The sequence below is a fragment of the Pseudorasbora parva genome, chromosome 7, assembly GCF_024679245.1.
Source record: "Pseudorasbora parva isolate DD20220531a chromosome 7, ASM2467924v1, whole genome shotgun sequence".
NCBI classification, from domain to species: Eukaryota; Metazoa; Chordata; class Actinopteri; order Cypriniformes; family Gobionidae; genus Pseudorasbora; species Pseudorasbora parva.
In genome coordinates, this window is record NC_090178.1 from 30,253,672 (window position 1) to 30,271,753 (window position 18,082).

An 18,082-nucleotide genomic window follows, 5' to 3' on the forward strand; every position below is an offset into this window, starting at 1 on the left:
ACCTGATATTAAACTCCTACAGAGGAATTTAAGGTGCAGTCTCTTGATGCTTTTTTGTTGTTGTTGCAAAATTCTTAGATAATGAAGGCTCTGGCAGTGCTTCCCATCTCAACGAAGAACATGCTGGAGGAGAGCCGAGTGTTGCAGTTTATCCAGCGCTGGGCTCAAAGCCGGCCACTCAGCCAACCGGCTGAACAGGATGGCTACTCCAGTGAGAGCACCTCCCGTGCCCAAACACCCCTCAACACCCCTGATGGTCCACCGACTAAACTGACCACTGAGCTGGACGGGGACACTCCCAAGCGAGCAGTCTATCGTAGGTTGAAGATCATCAGTGAGAACAGTCTGGACAGTGCACTGTCTGATGCTAGTAAAGCTTCAGATGGAAAAGAAGAAGAGGAGGAGGAAGAGGAAGAGATGGAGGAAGAGCCTTCACAGTTGGAAGCCACAGTTGAAAGGGAGGTGAAAGTAGAAAGCGTTGAAGCACCTTCTGAGAATCAAGCTGAGCTTGAGGCCGGATTGAAACAGGAACCCCCTGAAACTGTAGAAATAACACTTTCAATACCAGAAGCCACTGGCAATGAGGGAGAGACACTTGAAAGGCAAGAACCTGAAGAAAATCTCCTCTGTAAACCTGAAGAAAACAACCTCCTCTGTAAACCTGAAGAAAACAACCTCCTCTGTAAGCCTGAAGAAGACCTCCCTTGTAAGCCTGAAGAAGACCTCCCTTGTAAGCCTGAAGAAGACCTCCCCTGTAAACCTGAAGAAAACCTCCTCTGTAAACCTGAAGAGAAAGTCCTCTGTAAGCCTGAAGAACAACAACTTAGTAAGTCGGAAGGACAACTAGAAGATGAGAAGATGGTGGAAGAAACCAAGAGTCAGGAGCCAACAGAGATCCAGACAGAGTCAGCGATAGTTGAAGATGTCCCTTCAGTCACAGACACCACATCTGCACAAGATGTAAGTAACGATGTAGTTGCTGCTATGGAAACTCCTATCACTGAGACCCAGGTGGAGAATGCATCTTCTGAGCAGTGCAGTTCTGAAGAGAATGAAAGTCACAGCACTGCAGAAATCACACCCACCCAACCATCAGAGGTTGTAATGGAGAGTGTAAACTCTGAATCTGCAGCTGTTGCCATAGAGAGCACACCTACAGAATCTGTCTCTGTGGAGACCATTCCTCCTGGTTCTACTGCTGTCTCTACTGAAAACACACCATCAGAGGCTGTCGTAGCCACAGAGTCTGCAGATGCATCGGCCCTGGCTATTGTGGCTGTTCCAGCTGAGGGCGCTGCAGTGGGGACGCCTTCTCAAGATGAGGAGGAAGGCGTTTCTGATGTCGAAAGTGAACGCAGTCAGGAGCCACAAGTTCGGGCTTCTGATATCAGTGACATGGCCGCCCGGCTGCTGGACAGTTGGAAAGACTTAAAGGCAAGACTAAGATTTGTTAAAAGCAGGGATGCAACGATGCAACATTTTTTAGAGGCCAAGTACAAATACCAATTGTTTATGGTTCTCACTGATACCTGTATTTTTAGTTATGCAGTAATTTTTAAATTACAATATAGTGGGACTGATCATTTGAGGTAGCGTGTTTAACCTAAAGTCGATACTTGTAAAGCCCAGAGTATAATTTTTAAAACATTTTGGCGTGCATGCTAGGGTTTGCGTACACGAAGAGATGTTTGACTTAAATTTCATTAGCATAGTAAGTGCATACTGTTCGCATATAGCCTGAATTATTATTTTTATGTTTATTCTGTATGTTAAAGTGTTAGTTCACCCAAAAATGAAAATTATATCATTAATTACTCACCCTCATGTCGTTGGACACCTGTAACACCTTCGTTCATCTTCAGAACACAAATGAAGATATTTTTGTTGAAAGCTGATGGCTGAGAAAGGCTTCAAAAAGGCCTCCATTGGCATTCAGTACATTTCCACTGACCCACTCACAAGACCCATAAAAGGCACTAAAGACTTCATTACAAAGTCCATCTCACTACAGTGGCTGTACAATAATTTTATAATGCAACGAAAATAGTTATTGTGCGCACAAAAATCAAAATAACAATATAATCCACCAAATTATTGACGTGAACTCGACGCATGCGCGAGAATATGACGCAGCTCCGCCGTTCGAATCATAGCGAATACTTGACCCGGAAGAGGAGGAGCACCGCTATCGCGTGAGTTCACGTCCGAGACCGACACGGAAGACAATATCTTGGCAGATAAAGTCATTATTTTGATTTTTTTTGCGCACAAAAACTGTTCTCGCCGCTTGGTACAATTATTGTACAGCCACTGTAGTGAGATGGACTTTGTAACGAAGTCTTTAGTGCCTTTATGGGTCTTGTGAGTGTGTCAGTGGAAATGTACTGAATGCCAATGGAGGCCTTTTTGAAGCCTTTCTCAGCCATCAGCTTTCAACAAAAATATCTTCATTTGTATTCTGAAGATGAACGAAGGTGTTACAGGTGTCCAACGACATGAGGGTGAGTAATTAATGAAATAATTTTCATTTTTGGGTGAACTAACCCTTTAAGGTCGCACCTGCACATTTAAATAATTCATTTCCCATTAATTACTTGTTCTACAATGTAGTAGTGTTGACAAAAATGTTGATATTTCAGTATATATCGATACTGAAATTTCTGAAATTATTCCTTTTAAAGGAATACATTCGCCGTATCCCCCAGAGTTAGAAGTCCATACATGCCTTTTCTCATCTCCATATGTGCTATAACTCTGACGCTGTCTGACGCACCCAGTGCTAGCCTAGCTTAGCGCAAAGACTGGAGGTAAACGGCTCCATCTAGTCTACTGCTCAATAAGTGACGATAACACCAACATTTTCCTATTTACATTTTAATATGTGTATAGTTACATTGTGTACTAATATTGACGGAAAATGATACGTTGCAATTTTCTAGACCGATATGGCTAGGAAGTACATTCTCATTCCTGCATAGTTATCAGGGAACTTTGCTGCCTTACCATGGGTGAAGCGGTGCAATGATATTGCGCAGTAATACCTGAGCCATTGTTTTTTTACAGTTGAAAATATGTAAAACACAGCACAAACATCTGAAGGTTGCAACAACAATAGACCGCCACTTCGACGAGCACTTGTGATTCCTTTGTAATGCACGTCAACCACCTGTGTTCAAGCTTTTTATGAAATGTAGTATACTTTGAAAGGCCATGCGTTCAGCTTTGCTCGTATGCTAAGCATACACTCAAAAATGAAGTATACTTTGGGCTTAACTGTATCTTTGTCACTTTTTAAAAGAATTTGTGTACTTGAAGACTAGATACTGATTAAGCTGTTTTATTTCACTCTCAGGAGGTTTACAGGATACCAAAGAAGAGCCAGGTTGAAAAAGAGCCAAATGGTAGGTCAAAAAAGCATCATACTTCTACCCAGTTTAATTTGAACCATTTCATACTTTTTGTAATGACCTCTGATCCATTGTTTTCCTCTAACAGATCGCAGTCGTGATCGGGAAGCCCTGATGACACCTCGCACTCCTTCAAGCAGTCGAGAGAGAGAGCGAGAAAGAGAGAAGGAGCGTGACCGGGATCGGGATCGAGAACGGGACAGAGATTGGGAACGTGAACGTGAGCGGGACTGGGACCGTGATCGGGAAAGGGAGAGGGATGGAGAGAGATCGTCCCTTCGCAGTGCAGATAGGAAAAGACGACGAGGCTCCACCTCCCCTCTTCCTCCTTCAGCCTATGAGAGGGGCCGCAGAAACGATGACCGGTAAGATTTACGGCACAATAAAAGAAATGCATACAAATCTGTAATTATTTAATCACCCTCATGTTGTTCCAAACTCCTACAAGTTTCATTCTTCCATGGAACACTAGAGAAATAGTTTGGAACAATATGAAACCCGGATTAAATTTTTTGGACAAGCTACTACTAAAAAGACATGAGATGTTCAAAGTCTGGTTAACCTAGATCTTCTTGAACTATTTTCTGTAGTTATGAGCAAGCCAACAGCAGCAAGAAGAAGCTCCACACCAAGGAGTCTCGTAACAAGCTGTCCACGGAAGAACGAAGAAAGATCTTTGAGCAGGAAATGGCTCAGAGGGAGGCCCAGAAACAACAACAGCAGCAGCAGCAGCAACAACAACAACAACAGCAGCAACAGCAGCAGCAGCAGCAACAACAACAACAGCAGCAGCAATTACAGACACTCGCATTTAACCCACTGGCTTATGCCTCCAGTCCAGGCTTCATGGGCTACCCGCCTGGATACCCTATCCAGACCTATGTGGATCCCACCAATCCCAATGCAGGAAAAGTGCTCTTGCCCACACCTGCTGTAGAGCCTCTTTGTGTCACCCCAACTGCTGGTAGCTTCGAACAAACACCTACTCAGCCCATTATATCAGATCTCGGTCTAGCTTCACCCTCTTCTTCCACTGCCACCCAGGCCGGTCCTGCCTCCAGCTTGGCACACATCCCTGTCTCTCTGGAGCTTTCCTCTGGCACACAGACTCAGCAGTTTGTCCAGCCTGCTGTGCCAGCACAGGACCCGAGTGTGGCCATCCTTTCGGTGCCTGCGCAAACAGCCAACGCGCAGGTCCCGAGTCAGCAGGGCTACACCACGATTTGGGACCCCAACACACAGCAGGCCGTCACAGTGCAGACGCAGCCCACCCAGCAGTATTCTACCACGGCACAGCCACAGACTGCAATCTACTATCAGGGCCAGCCATGCCAGACCATCTATAGCATTCCTGCAGGCTACCCACAAACCAGCACCCCTGTCATACAGGTTGGATGCCAATATTTCACTTTTAATCCTTATTCTCACTTTTCGCACATGGGGGTCAACTGGTAAAAGCTTTACATTGCAGATATCTATAGAAATGCAAAATATGATGCATTGCAAAATCTTTATTTTTTATTTTTTTACAAATTAAACATTTTACATGCATCTAGGGATGCACAATATATCAGAACAATATTGGTTATTAGCAGATATTACAGATTCATTTTTATATATTGCTTTATTTTTAAATTTAAATGAAAGGGTTAGTTCCCCCAAAAATGAAATTGATGTCATTAATGACTCACCCTAATGTCGTTTCACACCCGTAAGACCTCTGTTCATCTTCAGAACACAGTTTAAGATATTTTATATTTAGTCTGACAGCGTATCTAAGTGTATTCACACTATACTGTCCATGTCCAGAAAGGGAATAAAACCATCATCAAAGTAGTCCATATGTGACATCAGTTAGTTAATTCGAATCTCTTGAAGCATCGGAAATATATTTTGGTCCAAAAATAGCAAAAACTACGACTTTATTCAGCATTGTCTTCTCTTCATTGTTTGTGTTCAATCATCAAATAAAGATTTTAACGTTTACGAATCAGCGTATTTATTCATGATTCGGATGGCCGTGTGTCAAATGGCTGAAATCATGTGAAATTCACGATCCGAATCATAAATCAATATGTTGATTCATAACCGTTGAAATCTTTATTTGAGTATTGAAGAAAAACCCGAATTGATTAAAACCTGGAGGAGAAGACAATGCTGAATAAAGTCGTAGTTTTGGTTATTTTTGGACCAAAATGTATTTTCGATGCTTCAAGAGATTCTATTTAACTAACTGATGTCACATATGGACTTCTGGACATGGACAGTAGGCTAGGGTGTGCATACACTGTCGGACTAAATATAAAATATCTTAAATTGTGTTCCGAAAATAAACGGAGGTCTTACCGGTGTGGAACGACATTAGGGTTATTAATGACATAAATTTCACTTTTGGTTGAACTAACCCTTTAACTTGAATAACATACTCATTTAATAAGTGTTATATCATATCACAGAATGAAAATCCTTTTTTATACTGCACATTATAATGTGATGCCTACATTAATTTGTAGCATTTAACTCTGACACTTAAAATCACACTGGTGTGATTAGTGCATCACACGGACAGATATAAATTGTGTTTTATTTATATCAGATACACATTGTGTACCTTCATTAGGTAACTATTAAACATACTCTATAAAAAATACTCTTTTTTTATATTTTGGGAGAAATGGTTGAATTGACATGTTGCAAATCCGACAGATCCGATTCTCTGAATTGCTTCGATATGATTTTTAGCATAATTGCTACGATATGCTACAAAATGCTGCCATGTTAGCAGTAAAAACTAAAATGGCAGTGCACGACATGCGTTATAAATCTTTATAATGATCATGTCAGCTGATCTATAATCACCTTTTTATTATAGTTTCAAAAGTTACGGTTGCCTTAAAAAAGCTCATGCTGTGGGGTAGAGTTTAGATTCCCTGCCCGATCCCAAGGCCGAACCGACCCGCGGGCTGGGTCGGGCCGGGATTTCCCAGCACTATCCTTGGGCACGGTCGAGGCGATCCCTTGATCAAGCGTTTGTGTTTTTTTAAATCATTATTTTATTAGTCTAATTGGGTAAGCAGAAAGCTATGCCATAATCAGAAATAATATATATTTTTAGTAGGGCTGCACGATTAATCGAAATCGAACCGCAATCGCGATTTGGCTTGTGTGCGATTATGAAAGCTCAAAGGCTGCGATTTTAATTAAATAAATAAATGCCCAGTGTGTTAGAGAAGAGCGGCTCTGTGATAAACGCTGCTCCGTCTGAAAGACTGCGAGTTTGAGTCGCTTATAACGTGCGTTTAAAAAAGCAACACGAGTCAAACATCTTCACAAACTAGTGAAGCGTTCATAAACCTGTTCAGCAAAAGACAACGTTTAATAACATGTTTTACCATTTACATGTTTCGTCAGTCGAGTGTGTGTGAGCTGATGTGGCTTCTCATCAGAGTGAGGCAGACGAGGCGTTATTTTATAGCATTCTATGTCAATCAGCACTGCATTATAATACACTTTATTATTATGAAAATACCCTTGACGGCTTGAAGAACTCAAATACACCATATTCAGTCGTGTTTATTGTCGTCATGTTTAATCAAAGCGTCCCTATCTTCTGTTTACATCGCGCGTTAGTTTCACACCATGGATTTCCCATAGACAGTAAAAGGTCAATTACTTCTCTGAGGCAAATGTGGCGGTTTCCGCTCGAGGGCGCCCTCTGGCTTTCAGTATGAATTAAAAACTTGTTGGTAATCAATAATAACAAAATAATGCTTAATACATTTTAAAACTTAATACACTTTAAAAAATTATAAATTTATTGGACAATCAATGTTTTTCTTCAGTGTAAAGGAGTTTTTTCCCCCCGCAGTGGATGCACAAGAGGTTCATATTTCATATTAAAGACAGACTTTAAGAATAACTCCTTAGGCTTAGACCTTTCTAATGTTTTTAGTTATAGGCTGTCTGCATATTAATAGGTAACCCAGCAGTTTTTTTTCTTTCTTTTGTAAAATAAGTGTTCTGTAAAATATTACAAAAATAATAATAATTATTAGTATTATATTGTTATATTTATTCTGATGTACTCTTTTTTTATTTGTAATTATGAAAATGTTATTGTAATGGTAATATTTCTTATTTAAAAAAATATTTTTAGCAGTAATAATAATCATAATTATTATTATTAGTCACATTAATATAAAAACAAAATGTTATATACACACACTTTTCATGTGTAAAAAATTATAATAAAAATAATCGCATTTTAAATCGCAATCGCAATTTTACCCAGAATAATCGCAATTATATATTTTCACCAAATCGTGCAGCCCTAATTTTTAGCAAAGTAAGAACTAAGAAACAAATGTGTAGGCTACAAAGTTGCACAAGTCAGGATTAGTGTAATAATGTGCGTTAAACTCACAGCACATGCAGTGAGGAAATGCAGAGTTCTGAACACTGCACTTTGCTTAACTTGGCCTAAATCTTTTCGTTTCGAAACGTTTCGTTTAAAAGTGGACATTTCTCATGTCTGTGAGGCAAGTAGCCTGCTGAGTTTCGGTTTATTTATGAGACGCACTCCAGTTCATGAGCAATGAAAGCGATCACTCCCGCGACTTCATGTCACGATTATAGTCTGCCATTTGCTTCTTATTTATTAAATCCAGGCAATTGGCCGACGAAACCTTTATTAAAATTTAAAAAAACTTAAAGGTGCACCATGTAGTATTTTTGCAGTAAAATATTCAAAAACCACTAGGCCAGTGTAATATATTTTGTTTAGTTTAGTACTTACAATATCCCAAATGTTTCCAACTATTTGTAAATTGTGAGAAAATTTATATTTTAACTAATGACCCGGGAGGTTTCAGCATAGCGTTTGAGGTAGTTGCCTGTCAATTGCGTCATCTCTGTTACCCTCAGTTTCCGGTTTTATTTGGCAGAAACGCTTTTCTCTTAGCAGTGTGAACAAATGTCACAGCAGCACCGAGCGAACGCCCAGAGTAACGTCATAACATCATTTTAAACACACTTAAATGTATCTTATATGATAAACAGAGCTGCATCACCTCATACCAATGGCCGTAAAAGCGGAAATAGTGCGGGCGCCCGGCGACTGTGTTCCGTCCCGTCATAGTAAAAGTCCTGCTGCTCGCGAGCCGTGTGTTTGTGTAACAATTGCTCCTGCAGCCGCTCTGCTTCATACTACAGTAACGTTAATAACCGCATTCATGAACGTGATTTCTGCCAAGTCCTATTTTCCACCGGCTGTGAGGTGAAGTCCACATGTCCCAAGATGCCGCGCTCAAACTTGGCGTCATCTAACTACCACTTTGTTTTGAATAGGCAACTTCTAGTGGACAGAAAGTTGCATAGTGCACCTTTAATATTAAACTAAATATAAACCTCATTTCTGACCCACTCACATCTTTATCATAATCAGATATAATGTAAAAATATTATAATATTTAAACATAAATATGAAAAAAAACATTGTTTAATCACTTCAACAAGTAGGCCTATAGTAAGCTACAGATAAATGTCATGTCTGAGCTGGATTTCATTTTACCAGTGAGAGCTTCATGAGCGCGCACGCCTGCGGATTATTGAGCCAAGTCAACTTTATTTATAGGCTTTAGCGCTTTTACAATGATGAGCTTCACAGTGTTAAACAGGAAAATATAGCAACACTATTTGGCTGTACAGTCGCTCTGAGGAAAACGCAGATGTTATCAGCTCATTTCAGTTTATCAATGTTAGTTTTAATGTGAGTCACTCCGGTCCGCTTTGTTACAGGCTCGTTCTCATCAGAACGCCCACGTATTAAAAAAATGGTCGGGTTTAAATCGGGCTCAGGCTCATTAGTATTACAGTTACCGGGCCAGGCTCGGACACAACGATTTTTTTTTTTGCCTGATCTAAGCTCTACTGTGGGGTCAGCTAGAATATTTAAAGCATTTACATTTAAGGCAAGGCAGTTTTTGATTGAAAAAACTGGTTTTGCACAACCCCATGTGTTTTCTAAATGCATGTTACTGCTCTTACTGTGACCTATACATGCTTTTTATTTTTGACCTCTTATTTGAAGTTAATCTCACAGTGGAATGGCAAATATATTTTCCAGGATTTCGCCAATAATTTAGTCTACTTAAACTTTCTTTTGACTCGTTCAGTGGCTGGAGAGAATATCTTTACTGGGGGTGTAAAGAATCTCAAAACAACTTTATTTGGCTAGACTGAAATAAAGTAGATCGTATCTGATTCAATTTAAAGTCTGCATGAAGTGAAATTTACAACCTTTTTTTCTCCCTATTGTGACGTATATCTGAGTGAAACGGCTTCTCAAATTATTAAAAAAAGAATATGGGTGGGACTTGATTTTGTCCATCGGGAAATTATTACGCATGGGACCAAGGCTGTGAGATGGAATGTAATGGCTGTCACACAGTAGTATAACTGACATTCCATGCAATATCTACACCCAATGACCGCTCAGGGCATAACCTCTTCATGTACTCAGTGTGGTGGTGTTTTTTTTTTTAAGAGTGAACACTTAAAAATAATCTTAACAGTTAGTATGTAATCATGGCAGCTGCTCAGCATTACTCTTGTTTGTGGTTGTGTACAGACATACGCTGAGCCAGCTCCCAACTATCTGCATGGGCAGCAGGTGTACACGGGTCATCAACAGGGTGTGGTAGTGCAGCAGGGAGGCACCGTCACCACCATTGTCACATCTCAGACAGTTCAACAGGTATGCAACTCACACCTTTCACCAGATGAGGGTGCTGTTACACTTTCTATCTATTTCTCTCTCTTTGTTTCCTTTCATCTTTTTCTTTAATAAAGACATGATCAAAGCACTAGGAATTGGAATTTTAAGTAATTTTGTAGTTAAATACCCTAACACACAAATGAGTGATTAGACAAATAATAATAAAAAATGTCTACATATATTTTAAAATATCCCCCAACATGCATTGTTACAATTCAACAAAATAAGATAACTTAAACAAGTTATTCCTTTCTATTGAAAAAAAACCCATTAAAAAGTAAATAAAAAGCATAAAGAAAAATGAAAAACTATTTTTAGGACGCTCATTAAAATCATGATTACTCATGAATAAACCTTTTGCTGCCCTGTCTGACCCACCGAGGCATGGACTCTAGTAGACCCCTAAAGGTGTGCTGTTGTATCTGGCACCAAAATGTTGGCAGCAGATTCTTTAAGTCTTGTAAGTTGCAAGGTGGGGTGTCGATGGATTGGACCCGTTTGATCAGCACATCCCACAAATGTTCAATTGGATTGAGATCTGGAGAATTCGGAGGTCAACACTTCAAACTTGTTGTTGTGCTCCTCAAACCATTCTAGAAACGTTTCTGGTTTGTGGCAGGGTGCTGAAAGCTGTGGCTTTCTGCTGAAAGGCCACAGCCGCCATGGAATACATTTTCCATGAAGGGGTGTACATGGTCTACAACAATTCCTAGGTAGATGGTACGTGTCAAAGTAACCACATGGATACTGGACCCAAGTTTTCCCAGCAGAACATTGCCCAAAGCATCACACTGCCTCTGCCGGCTTGCCTTCTTCCCGTGCATCCTGGTGCCATGTGTTCCTCAGGTTAGCAACGCACACAGCCATTCATGTGATGTTAAAGAAAACGTGATTCATCATACCAGGCCACCTCCTTCCATTGCTCCGTGGTCTGGTTCTGATGCTCACATGCCCACTGTTGGTGCTTTCGGTGGTGGACAGGGATCAGCATAGGCACCTTAAGTGTTCTGCGGCTATGCAGCCCCACACGCAACAAACTGCGATACACTCTGTATTCTGACACCTTTCTATCAGAACCAGCATCAACTTCCTGAGCAATTTGAGCTACAGTAGCTCGTCTGTTTGATTGGACCGCACGTGCCAGCCTTTGCTTCACACGTGCATCAATGAGCCATGGCCACCCAGGACCCTGTCGCCGGTTCACCACTGTTCCTTATTTGGACCACTTTTGATAGATACTGACCACTTCAGACCGGAAACACCCCACAAGAGCTGCAGTTTTGGAGATGCTCTGACCCAGTCGTCAAGCCATCACAAATTTGTCCATTGTCAAATTTGCTCAAATCCTTATGCTTGCCCATTCATCAACTTTGAGGACAAAAATGTTCACTTGCTGCCTAATGTATCCCACCCACTAACAGGTGCCGTGATGAAGAGATAAACAGTGTTATTCACTTCTCCTGTGAATCATACACTTAAGTCATAATGTTATGCCTGATCAGTGTATATATACTATAAAGTCACACATCCTACACTATACTAGTTCTATACTATAAGTTTCATCTAGATGAGTTGTACCAGCAATTGTTTTGTTTTTTAGACAACAGGTTCCAGGAATCTCAGCATTCTGACTAACCTCCCCTTAACTGTGATTCACCACAGGAAATGATCGTACCCAACAGCATTATTGACCTGCCGCCTCCTTCCCCTCCCAAACCTAAAACCATCATCCTGCCTCCCAGCTGGAAAGTGGCGCGAGACCCAGAAGGCAGAATTTATTACTACCACATCATCACCAGGTATGAATGGTTCTTATTAAACAGGCAGTCTGTATATCATTAAAACTTCAAGAGTCAAACCTCCTTTTATTCAATTAAGCTTGACGACATCAGCAGGGATTGATCTAATGAGTTACGACATCACCGATGCCTTCCATTGTCTTATTGTAATTGCTTCATGTGCTCTCTCTCTTTCAGGCAAACACAGTGGGATCCTCCCAGTTGGGATGGAACTACAGAAGAAGCCAGCATAGAACACGAGGCTGAGATGGACCTCGGGACACCCACATACGATGAAAATCCTTCAAAGGTATTAAACAATTCCTTATGCTTGGGGGGAAAGAAATTGCAAGATTTATCCCTTTAATCAACCTTGAGTTAAAATATGGTAATTGTTACTAAAATACAGGTAATTCAGAAAGTGTTACAGCGTTGATGTCACCACCATAAATGCAGTAAGGGATGCCAGTTCGCGATTACACATTAGATCAGCAACTTTGTGGGATATTTGTTACTCATTTCACACGCAAAGTTAATACCAGCAATCGGTTGCATTTAGATGTCTTAAAGGTACAGTAACAAAAAGCATGTTTATAGGTAGGGTAGGCAATGTTATTCATAAACTCTTTTTGTTTTACTGGTAAAACTCTTCAAATCCTGATAGCAATCAATAATAAAATTAACATTAATTTTAGCATTAACAAAAAAATGCATGTACACTATATTGCCGGAAGTATTGGGACACCCCTCTAAATCATTGAATTCAGGTGTTCCAATCCCTTCCATGGCCACAGGTGTATAAAAGCCTAGGCATACCGACTGCTTCTACAAACATTTGTGAAAGAATGGGTTGCTCTCAGGAGCTCAGTGAATTGAAGTGTGGTACCGTGATAGGTTGCAACCTGTGCAATAAGTCCATTCATGAAATTTCCAATCTACAAAATATTCCATGGTCAACTGTTAGTGGTTTTATAACAAAGTAGAAGCAATTGGGAACAATAGGAGCTCAGCCACGAAGTGGTATGCCACGTAAAATCACAGAGCGGGGTCAGCACATGCTGAGGCGCAGATGTTGCAAACTTTCTGCAGAGTCAATAGCTACAGACCTACAAACTTCGTGTGGCCTTCAGATTAGCTCAAGAACAGTGTGTAGCGAGCTTCATGGAATGGGTTTCCATGCAGCTCATTCAAGACTAACATCACCAAGTGCAATACAAATCATGGATGCAATTAAATCACACTACTGGACTCGAGAGCAGTGGAGACGTGTTCTCTGGAGTGACGAATCACACGTATCTGTCTGGCAATCCGATGGATGAGTCTGGTTTTGGCGGTTTCCAGGAGAACAATACTTTGGTGGAGGGGGGAATATAGTGTGGGTTTTTTCCTCAGAGGTTTGGCTTAGCCCGTTAGTTCCAGTGAAAGCAACTCTTAAAGGGTTAGTTTACCCAAAAAGGAAAATTCTGTCATTAATTACTCACCCTTATACTGTTCTGCACCCGTAAGATCTCTGTTCATCTTCGGAACACAAATGAAGATATTCGTGTTGAAATCCGTTGGTTCAGACAGGCCTTCATTGACACCAATGTCATTTCCTCTCTCAAGACCCATAAAAGCGCTATTACGCATCACCTGAATGAATACAGAATCTCCTGATGAAGACGCAAAAAAACAAGCGGACGTATGTAAGCAGGTGCATATGTAAAATAAAGTGATCATCCCCATTAGACAGCATATAAATCAAAACTATTAAAGGTTAGTGAATTAAATGTGGACCCAGGACGAGCTACAGGACTGTGCAAGCATTAGGAGTGTTGATGAACTCGATCTACTCCATCTGGGTTTGAGCATCGCTCTGAATCTGTCTTTGACAACATGATTTTCTCAGCTTTGTTATATCGCAAAATATTGCTCTTTTATGAAACTTATGTGTGACCCATATTCAACTGTTGATAAAGGAATGCATGAAGCTAAATTAAAACGTTTTTTTTTTTTTTAACATTTAAAAGCAGAGGGGCTGTTCTTTCTTTTGATATATTGCATGTTCAGATATTCATACAAAAAATATTTTATGGGCCATTACATTTTTGTGAAAATTATCAAAAGCCCTGGCGTTGGCTGGCAACTTTTTTTTTTTTTTTAAATACTGGCAGGCAAAGAGTTAAGATAAGACCCTAAGTAAAGGCTAAATGAAAATAATAATAATAATATAAAACATTTCTTGTCAGTATTGCTTTTTGACTCATTTTAGTCATATTCATTTTACACAAATTTAATTGTCCTGTTTAATTTGCTTTTACACAAACTGGCTGTATTTTCATAATATCCATCTTGATCTTGGTATATTTTTTTTAACTTTTTAATTAATTAGTATTTCATTGATTTAGTATAAACTTAGAACTTTAAGTACTTGAAAAAATCCCTATTCTAGTGTTTGCTTAAGTACATACATGTTGGGCCTGAGACTGTCTCAGCCTCTCTGGATAATTGAAGATGTTGTTCCAGCCATCAAGGATGGAATGGTTTGCAGCTGGGGCTCGTCCAAATAGAGAAAAGCTATTTGGATTTTTGAAGAAAACACTCAGACCACTTAGATTGGCTCTGGCTTTGAGACATTATCTGATGCAAATAAACGAGAGGTATGACCGGGCCAAACCGAATTAAAACTGTCAAAAAAAGGGGCAGTTTAAAGGCATGTCCTCTCAAAGGTCACAACCGTCTTGATCTGTCATTCACGACAGTCTTCTATTTCTTTCTTTCATTTCTCTCTGCCTAATTTTCTCTCTCCCTCTCTCTCAGGCTTTTGCTGGTGTTTTCTCTGGCTCTCTTTGATGCTAATCAAAGCCAGCTGTTGAAACTGCATTCATTTACGTGTGGTTTCTCGTTTGGGAGTCGAGCTTCGCAGAATCTCTTTTGTCTTTTCAGCAATCGCCCTTTCATTTTAGACTTCAAAATATCGTAGCTATTAAACTTTTAACAGATATCGTTACCAGGGGGTTTTATTGCCTGTTGTCAGAATGTCAGCATTGTGTCTGATATGAACCGATTTGTCCTTTGGATTTCTTTTTGGGACAATGAATTGACAGCCCTGGCATTGATTCAACATGATTTTTGTCTCATTTATGTCATCTCGCCTACCCAAGGGGACTCTGGGAGTTGCAGTGTTTAATGTTGCTCGTTGCAGAATTGAGTCTCCCGAGTGTGTTTTGGAAAAGAGTGACATCTCAATGTCAAACCAACTGTCAGTGTTTTTTATGTTCCAAAAAAATTGTCAGAATTCACAGTATATATTTTCACGTGTTTGTTTTTTGTTTAACCACAGTTCTCCACAAAGACCGCAGAGGCAGACACGTCCAGTGAGCTGGCCAAGAAAAGCAAAGAAGTCTTCCGCAAGGAGGTGAACTTTGATTCTCTTGGGTTTTTTAACCAAATGTATATATTATAGCGGTAGCTCACGTGTGTCCGTCTCGTCTAACCTTTCAATTTCAGATGTCACAGTTTATTGTGCAATGCCTTAATCCGTACCGCAAGCCAGACTGCAAGCTGGGCCGCATCATTAACACAGAGGATTTCAAACATCTTGCTAGAAAGGTAACGTGTGTGTGTGTGTGTGTGTGTGTGTGTCCGTATGCTTTTTTAAAAACAGAAAATTAACTCTTTTTTTTTTTTTTTTTTGCGAAATGCATTTATTGTTTTATTTATTTATTTATTTATTTATTTATTTATTGTCTTGTTAAATGCTCAGATATAGAGAAGACCAATTAAAGCACGAACATCCATATGCATGCATAGACCTCTTTGGCTTGCCTTTTTAAAACATAAGAGTTTAGTATTTTCTTCTTTGTGACATACATCTGTGTGAAATGGATTATCGTTAAGACAACAAATGGTTCAGTTCATCAGTGATCTAAAATCACGCGTGTAGCTGATTGTAATAAAAGAATGGGTAAAGCCGGACTGAACCATTGGAGAAGTCTGGCATATGTTACCAGAGACAAGTCTGTAAGACTCAGTTAAGACATTTCATTAAAAATTACACAGTAAAAAAAAAAAAAAAAAGAAACATTTATTACATGAACAAATCAAACAGGAAACCTATCTAACAATCTAATTATTCACAGTGTCCTTTTTCAGCCAACCTACTGACTAATGAAAATATGTAGCTTTACACCCCCTTAAAGGGATACTCCACCCAAAAATTGTAATTGTTATCATATTCTTACACTCATGCTGTCCCAGTCCATAAAATGTAAGGTCACAGTTCATATAACCTCACATAATGAAACCATATCTTTTGAATTAAAACGATAGCGGTGTGTGAGAAAAAGACTTATATTTACAACTTTTTAAGCTTTAAACCTCCGGAGATTTATGAGCTATACTAGGACCAACCACCATGTACTGGACCAAATGTAAGTGGCATCGATGTGTGCTCAGCCTACACGCCAGTCAGGCCCAGACTTGCTCCCGGTGGCCTGATGACTGATTTGGCCAGCTGCTCCATTCATTTAAATGTTATTTATTTATTTATTGTATTCAGGGTCGATTTTCATTTTAGGGGAGCTTAGCCCCCAGTGAGGGTATGGAAAAAATGGTAACACTTTAGATTAGGGTCCAAATTGCGCTATTAACTAGCTTACTAACATGCATACCTTTACTACATTACTTATAAAGCAAATATTAATTCTTTATTGCATGGCCATATTGTTCATGCATTAATTGAACCCAATAATGTAGGCAGGTTTATAATCACTATACTTATATTAGACCCGACCCGTGTCAGAGGCAGTGGTGAGGCTACACAAGGGCCAGTGTGGCACAAACCCACTCAGATTGACGGATGGTCTACGGTACCCAAATGAGACACTACATTTTTTTTCTTTCTGAGAGAAAGGAGAAAATCATAATTGCTCAAATACAGTAATTCAGAAGATGGCACTTTGCAGGGTGTATGTGGTCGTTGGTCAAGCATGAAAAACAAAAGATGTATTCAAATTGTCAACTTGTATATCGCGTAGTAAACATGCTGCAAACACAGATTTGCACCAAATCTATTGCCAATATGCTATGGTATTTTTATGGAGAAACTGATCTTAGACCAGCTGCTATGAGCAGCTTTTCCCTTTAAAAACAATCAGGAGCAGCAGCAGGTAGTTGTTTGAGTGAGAACTCAAGTCTATGGCCAGGGAAAGGATAAGCCCATGCCCCCGCTCTGCCTATGATTATTTTATATTTATATATTTTTGAGGGATCTGTCTAGTTGCACTATACAGGCTCACAAGAAATTGGTCCCTTTTATTTAAATATCTCGGTTCATTTGAAAAAAGTCAGTCATATACATTTACGATGGCATGTGTGTGAGCAGTTGGTGTCTTTTATTATGATGTCATTGGATTGCTGCATGTCATGTGTATAGATGTGATTATTTTGCATCTCTAAACCTGTGTGTGTGTGTGTGTGCTCTCAGCTGACTCACGGGGTGATGAACAAGGAACTAAAGTCTTGCAAGAACCCCGAAGACCTCGAATGCAACGAGAACGTCAAACACAAGACCAAGGAGTACATCAAGAAGTACATGCAGAAGTTTGGCTCCGTGTACCGACCCAAGGAAGACACAGAGCTGGACTAACTGGCCTGAAGCAACCCCAGGAACCTCCTGGCAGCTCTTTCCACCCGAACACCGCTGGCCCGAACAGTTTCGGTGCGTCGGGACAGGGCGGCTCAAGCGCGAGTCCTGTTGTTTTATTCCACTGACCTTCTAACCATGTCCTAAATGCTGCTCTGGGAAGGGGGCATTGCCTGAGCCGTCCCGCACAGGGGACGTTTTTTTATGATGAGAGAAACTGCTGCGGTATGAAGCGTGGAGGACACAATCCAAGGGTGCTACACAGACTCTTTCCAAGATCTTTTTTTTTGTCTTCTCAAAATTCTCTCTAAGGCAAATCTCATCTCTTCAAGGATCATCCTAAACTCTAGAAGGGGGGAAAATAATAAGTGGACCATTAAAATCCCCAAACTCCATCACTGTAGTTGTTACCAAGGGCTTTTGTTAGCTTGCCTGTTCTGCAAGGTTCAGTTCCTTACTGTTATTAGTCGATGAAAGAGGGAAGGAGAAAGACAGA

General features: G+C 40.1%; 1 protein-coding gene across 1 annotated transcript in view; it reads left to right on the forward strand.

Annotated features, from left to right (window-relative positions):
* setd2 (SET domain containing 2, histone lysine methyltransferase) overlaps nucleotides 1-18,082 on the forward strand; it is a 34,159-nt gene extending 16,077 nt beyond the window's left edge. The window contains exons 13-22 of the mRNA XM_067449033.1: nucleotides 79-1,434; nucleotides 3,353-3,401; nucleotides 3,496-3,772; nucleotides 3,998-4,796; nucleotides 10,036-10,161; nucleotides 11,845-11,981; nucleotides 12,159-12,270; nucleotides 15,283-15,357; nucleotides 15,450-15,551; nucleotides 17,428-18,082. Coding sequence (XP_067305134.1) covers nucleotides 79-1,434; nucleotides 3,353-3,401; nucleotides 3,496-3,772; nucleotides 3,998-4,796; nucleotides 10,036-10,161; nucleotides 11,845-11,981; nucleotides 12,159-12,270; nucleotides 15,283-15,357; nucleotides 15,450-15,551; nucleotides 17,428-17,589 — 3,195 coding nt within the window. The 3' untranslated portion in view covers nucleotides 17,590-18,082. The remainder of the gene's footprint in view (nucleotides 1-78; nucleotides 1,435-3,352; nucleotides 3,402-3,495; nucleotides 3,773-3,997; nucleotides 4,797-10,035; nucleotides 10,162-11,844; nucleotides 11,982-12,158; nucleotides 12,271-15,282; nucleotides 15,358-15,449; nucleotides 15,552-17,427) is intronic.